The 6579-nt window shown below is 42.9% G+C and overlaps 1 protein-coding gene across 2 annotated transcripts in view; it reads right to left on the bottom strand.

Moving 5' to 3' along the window:
• Positions 1-510: 510 nt before the first annotated feature.
• The window catches only part of st6galnac3 (ST6 N-acetylgalactosaminide alpha-2,6-sialyltransferase 3), a 111074-nt gene continuing 105005 nt past the window's right edge, over positions 511-6579 (bottom strand). Inside the window, exon 5 of one of the 2 annotated variants that reach the window (XM_023964749.1) lies at positions 511-6092. In XM_023964749.1, the coding sequence (XP_023820517.1) occupies positions 5903-6092 (190 nt within the window). In that variant the 3' untranslated portion in view covers positions 511-5902. The remainder of the gene's footprint in view (positions 6093-6579) is intronic. The other variant, NM_001104876.1, reaches the window with a different exon arrangement.

Raw genomic sequence — 6579 nt, 5'->3', positions numbered from 1 at the left:
ATGGGGTCAAGATGACCGTTGATGTGTTCTCCCTACCATGAGAAAGGTGGATAAAGGTGGAAAGATTTCATGTAATCCATGGACACCAGTGAAGATCACAAATCATTGAAGAAAAAAGGTTCAGAGCACTGTCTCTTGGGTCTAGATGACCCAACTCCCAATGTTAAAGTGCCTAGGATAGCACAAGGGCTAAGTGGTTTCATCACCTGGATAAAGGAAAACCCAACCAAGAAAAAAAAAGGGAAATAAAATTAAAAGGGGAGACTATGCTTTCTGTTGCCTATTGCTCTGTGTGAGTAATAAACACGATCACAATTTTTTTAAATGTGCTTTACCTTTCTACTGAGTCAGAAGTCAAAGGGTTAATAATTTCAGTGTCAGAAAAAAGTTTAAACTCCAGCAGAAATGATTCATTAAGACATTTCCACACTGAAACAAACAGCAAATGTGAACGCCTCGCGTGCTGAGCTATTTACTTAGATCTGAACCAAAAAAAACATAATCCCAAAATATTTTTTTCACTTTTTTTATTTTCACAAAAATAAGACAAAAGTCACATCAGTTAAAAAAAACATAGAGAGGAGATCTCATTTGAATGAATAAGTAGACAACAGCCAAAGACATAAAATCACTTTTAACAGTTAAAAAACCTGCAGTACTCCATGCTGCACTTGTGTGCTGCTGTCCATCCATAAGATGAGTGTGTTAGAAAACCATAGTGTCTGTCATTGGAGCAATGTAAACCTAACATTACATTCTATGCAGCTGAAAATACCCAGAGTTCAAATGATTAAAGGACACTTCACCTGTAAATTGGAAGGAAAGTGGTTCACAAAACATGAAAAAAGATATGCACAAGAGGAAAAGACGTGATCAGGTTTGTAAGAAAGCACTTTGAAAAAATGGCCACGTAGTGCAATCAGAAGCAGTGAAGAGGTCATGGCGTGCACTCCAGCACAATCATACCTTCTCTCCTATGTGAGCCAGCGGCTCTACATCAACCTGTGAGCTCCGGGCCAGATCAGCGCGAGAAACCGAAAAACGAACAGAAATGTTTGTTCTGCCAAACCAAAGTTGAACCTGCAAGCTTTGTTCAGGACATCCAACCACCTCGATTTTCAGGGGAACAGCCTCTAAAGGTGAACATGGTTCTTCTTCATCTGCATTCAGGCATTGGGCTGCTGAACGACCTCCGCTTCAAAATAACAGACGATTAGCAGTTGATGGTGATGATGATTAACAGACATTTACAGATCAGAGCCGTGTGCTTCTGGGAGAACTCAGTGTTCATAAGCAGCTAACTTGAGTTTAGCCGTCCTGCATTTTGTAAAACCTATTGACTATGGACGAAAAACAGCCACCACATGATGGAAGGGATCACTACCTCCCATTAACTCTAAGATCCACAGAGGCATTCAAGATTTCATGCCAGTGCCCCAATCGTTGGCATGGTCATGGTCATTACGTAGACAGTGGCAATTAGGCGGTGATGACGCCATTACGGAATTGGGCAACAGCTGGGCAGCGGCAGCCGGATCCCCGGCCGGCAGCAGCTCTGATTGGATTATGTGTAAATGTCTCCGGATGGGGGCTGTCCATATCATGTGCCAGCGGGCGCCAGCCACCACCGGGGGTGTATAAAAAGTGTCACACATTTTTTTATTTTTAGACACCATGCCTCCTAAGAAACCCAGCAAGGCCAAAACCCCAGCGCTGAAAAAAAAAGTGATCCAGCCACAGCAGGATTCGCCATTTTGACGTCCGTTTATCGTCAGGCCCCCTGGCCTAACTTAACAGCAATCGTCCAGTGCCAGCGCTGATACTGTATGGTTTCTTCCAATCGGGTAGAGGATGGTTGTCTGAAATTGGCTAATCATCAGACGATTTTGGGCACAATGGAGACCCTCCTATCAGTCAATTGTCACGCTGCTACCTTCCTGCCACCACACGACCTCCAAATGTGCCCAGGCGGCCACTGACCGATGCCAAAAAAAATCATCCGGTGGCTGTTTAATTTGAACGTTCTCTTCAAACCTCTGCAGCGTGTAAAAAGGCGACGGCCGCCTCCAGATTACAGATTGATGCCGCGTGACCACCTGCCAAATTTGCTGAAAAATTTGCATAAATGGTCACTGAGCTGTGGCATGTGGGGATATGTGGTGGTAGTGAAAAAATAAAAACAAGGCAGAACGAAGAATTTCGTTAAAAATAGTGGCACATCTGTAGCACCTCACTGGTAAAAGGGAACTCATGTGAAAATGTAACCTGTGGTACTATTGTGAATGTGCAGAGGAAGGTTAGAGTGACCGCAAGGCTTCACGGAAATGTTTGTGAGCCCGCAGACCCCAACTTAACTAATGATGTTTGTGGATTGATCTAAACATGGAGGACTGTGCGATAATCCAAGGTGCTACGTGAGTCAAATTCAGACTCAGTCCAGCACAACTGCAGCTGGAGGTTTATGCTAAATACAAAAACACTTTCCACTCCATAGTTTATCTGTGTTTTCATGCAGGAAACCATTTTGAATCACAACATCCGGAGCCTTAGACCGTAATATTGCAACAGTACAGAAAAAATGTCACAATGGGTTGGTAAGACTTTCACAAGCTGCAGTATTCCTACAACTGTCCACCGCTGCATCAGCTTTACACACACTGCCTTCCCAGCTTTGCTAAGCATAAAAGGATTAATACAATGAAAGCCTTCTGAAAATAGAAGTTCAGAAAGAGAGTGACATAAACTGTTTTTCTGTGGTGAATAAAAACGAATTTCTAAATGTGGATCTTTTTGTGGATTTTGTGGATCTAGACAGTGTTTTTTTTGTCTCTTCTGAACAGAGCTCTGTCTCCCCACTTGAGTCTTTGAGCCAAGATGGCTGCATAAATCATCTCAGAGTGTTTTAACTAATGAAAAATGCCACTGATCTAGAAGTTTCTTATTAGCATCCTGGCTTTGGCTTCTGCCTGCGTGGGCTGATGGGACTGCAGTCCTCTCCTGTGAGGATTCACGGGTCTATCGGAGGGCGTCTTCCTCATAATCTGCTTCCACAGTCAGTGTTTTAAAGCTGAAGACAATGAACTGCTTGCTGTTAAAGAGATGAAGATGTGTGGGCTGAAGCAACAGAGCAAAAACAGAACAAAACAACAAGAATGAAGGCAACTGTTTAGAAACTGAAAATGCCACGGCAGAACGATGAAACACAAAGGGAGGAAGCGGTACGCTCACCTGTGAGCAAAAGGTTAAAAATAGTCATAAAAACATGTCTCACAGCAAAAACATTGGTGTGATTCACTTTACAGTTTGTGGTGAAGAAGCTTCTGCAGAGTAAACGTGAGCAATGCTGAGCTGCAAGCTGAACGCACAATCCAGAGCTGGAAGGAGTTTGGAAAAATGGCATCTGTGTCTCCATTCCCACACAGTCAAGGGGCACACTTTGATTCGACCCGCCCCTCAGGCATGTGTCATCCTGCAGGAGGCCGACCTGCTGACCCCCACCTCCCGTCTGCAGAGCTGCATTTAAAACAGCAGCTTTTTACATTTTGCTGATGCTCCTGTCAATGCAATGGATTTACAATAGGCGACAAGGTGACAGCCCTCTGATTGCTGGCATACATCCCTGCAGCCATACTCACAAAAATACAGATATTTTCTGCAGCTTGTGCAAAATCAGCTAATCATTTTAAAATGTGCAGCATGGATCAGAACGCAGGATTTGCTGATTAGCAGGCCAACAATATTAGAGATAAAGCTGGCATATAATTAAAGATAAATCCTAAATAGCATCTTTTTCCCACAAGTTCATAAGCATGCTGTATCAAAAAAATGGAGGAAATAGAAGGAAATTGGTCACTCCTAATTAAACCAGACAGACCTTTATGGATGTGCTTACAAGCTAAGAGTAAAAAATATTTTTAGCCACATTTATTTTGTTTTCATTCAAACTATTCCTAATGTGGCAGAAAGTACTTTGTGGACCAAATCATTATTCTGCTAAATACATGTGATCCACACATGCAAGGGATGAAGTGCACCATCAGGGCTAGAGGAAGGAGTGACAAAAACAAACGCAGGGGACGCATCGTGCTGAAGAAAGGATGTTCTGTGTTGTAGCATCTACAGAGTCCTCATGAAGTTCTGCTCCAAGAACCTCATAGGGCAAAAAAACCTTTCATACTGTCACATAAAAAGGTAAAACGTCCTTCCTCTTTTTTTAAAATGAGCAGCTCTTTCTAGTTTTTATAAATGTTTTGTTTTTTTCAGTCGTCCAGATGAATCCAGAATTCAGTTTGCTGAGATATGACGGCACAGGAAGACGCCACAAACAAGCACTTCTATTTCTGTGCTCTCCGGCAGATTGTCAGCCACTCTTTAATCAAGTTTAAACTGCCCTAATCTAATCCTAACGCATTCATATATTTACTAAACTGAGACGATCTCTGTAGTTTGTGAAATATATTTGCATTTTGTTTTTGGCCTTGAGATTTATATTTAAGGGTCTATATTCTTTCATTTTTCTTCAGGAAATTGAGTACATAGGTGTACTATGACAGGATTTTTTTTAAAAAGTATTTATGTTTTCTTTCTTTGGGTTTGCTGTAATAAGTACTGTTGACCTGCTAATCCCTGCTGGTGACACCGCAGCTCCTCTGAGAGCGAGAAAAGATGGCTTAGCAGCAGAGAGAGTGAAGCTCAGCTGCTGGAAATGACTGTCGTCCAGAGACCTGGGCATCAAGTCCCCGAAATAAGAAGTCTTTCCCCCGGCCCCCCTTTGGACCACAGAGCAGGACAGGGATCTCTCCCAGCTGCCAGACAGCACATCCACCTCTGCAAATCACAGATAAACCCAGACTGTCCTGGAACAAACGCTCTGAAGTGTAATGTGTAAACCAAGAGACGCACAAATGGGGAGGCGTGTTAACAAAGTGATGCTTTACACAGAGAGGCACGAAGCTGGATGAGAGTCACAGGGAAGACTGCATCTTCCTCTGTGTCTATGCAATGAACAGTGGAGCACTGTATAATGCAGGCACAAAACGATAATAGAATACAATTAACTTTAAATGGTCTCACTGCACGCATAAATCTCTCCCTCTGCAGGACCACAAATGACTTTATTCCTTCCAGAAAGACAGAGTTTCTAATTGCACATTGTTCTCTGTGCAGTGGCTCACATTGTCAGCGGCACACGGATGAAAGTACTGCCTCTGCAGAATAGATGAGCAAACCTCTCTGCCATCCAAGCCGCAACGGCGCTCTAAACAATTCACTTTCACGGCATCCTTACAGGAAAATCGCTGACATCTTTGAGTTGTGTGATGGGACCCACAGTGTGGAAACGTGGCTCATTTGTGGCTCGGGTGAACCAGCAGGTTTGCCTCAAATCTGCTTTGGGCCCACTCAAGCTCTTTTCTTTCATATGACCTTGCTTGCTAAGAGTCTTTGCGACGTTCTGAGTAAATCAAATCCGACAGAGCATCTGCCTTCAGTTCTGCCTCCACCAGAGTGACGCTCGTTATGGAATAATTATGGTCGGCTTTGTCAGACGTCAACGTGACTCGGTCGCTGTTCTTCAGGAACAGTCGGGAGTAAAATGCAAATTTAGGCAAAACTCCAACTGGACAGATGTCGAATATTCTCCCTTTTTCAGGTCGTCTTGCTTGACTGACAGCAGCAGGACCACAGCACAGAGCAGCTGGACGGGCGCATGCTTCAGCTGTAATGTTCAAGAACACATAACTCAGAAAGCAGGAGATATGTCGTTTTTGTCAGAACTGGGAAAGGAAAGGAGATTTTCAGGCCAAAATATGTTTTCTTCCTTTGTTTTTGAAGTGAGAGTACACTTGAGGTTCTTAGCGTAGGTGACCTTGACAGCAGCGAGGTCACAGCCGTCCAGCCGGGGTCACGACAGCTGCCACGAAGGCTTGAAAAACTTGATGGGGTGAGTCTTGGCCCACTTGGCAAACACGGCCTTCTCTGTGATGAAGCGATGTCCTCCGTGGGGGGCGTTCTCGTGAAGGAGGTACTCAGCACACTCGTCCCGGCTGCCAGCCTCGTAGTAATGGTAGGGAACTGTTCTCTTACTCTCCAGCCTGAAGGAAGACAGAAGAGATTTTACTGAGTTTGAGAAAAAAACGTCTGAGATGCAACTAAACTAAAGTATAAAGGTCCAATCACAGAGGTTCAGACTAAAAACGTTAAATAAATGAATAACAATTACCTAAGAATGAAGTCCCACTTTAATTATCTTTTAATCTATTCATAAAGCGTTCCCACTGGTCTCTGAATGATAATGATAATTAGCAGTAGTTATTTAACACTATGACTTGATTGTTCACATATCAATAGCAACTATTTTCCACGATTCTAATTAATCATTGACAGAACAGTAACAACTAGAAAGACATGTACAAACATGAAAAATTGATTTATTTCTGTTTATCTGCTCAAACATTTGAAACTCAGCAAGGATCCTGTTGTATTGGCGGTACTAAAGATCACTTTTAACATTTTTTTCAGCCAAGGAAATCAAAAGTCAGAACAGGTTTTTGAGTTTTTTGAACACTTAATGAAGGAAAA

This window comes from Oryzias latipes, chromosome 17 (assembly GCF_002234675.1).
Source record: "Oryzias latipes chromosome 17, ASM223467v1".
NCBI lineage: Eukaryota > Metazoa > Chordata > Actinopteri > Beloniformes > Adrianichthyidae > Oryzias > Oryzias latipes.
Note: the sequence above shows the minus strand (reverse complement) of the source record. Positions and strands in the feature narration are given on the sequence as shown.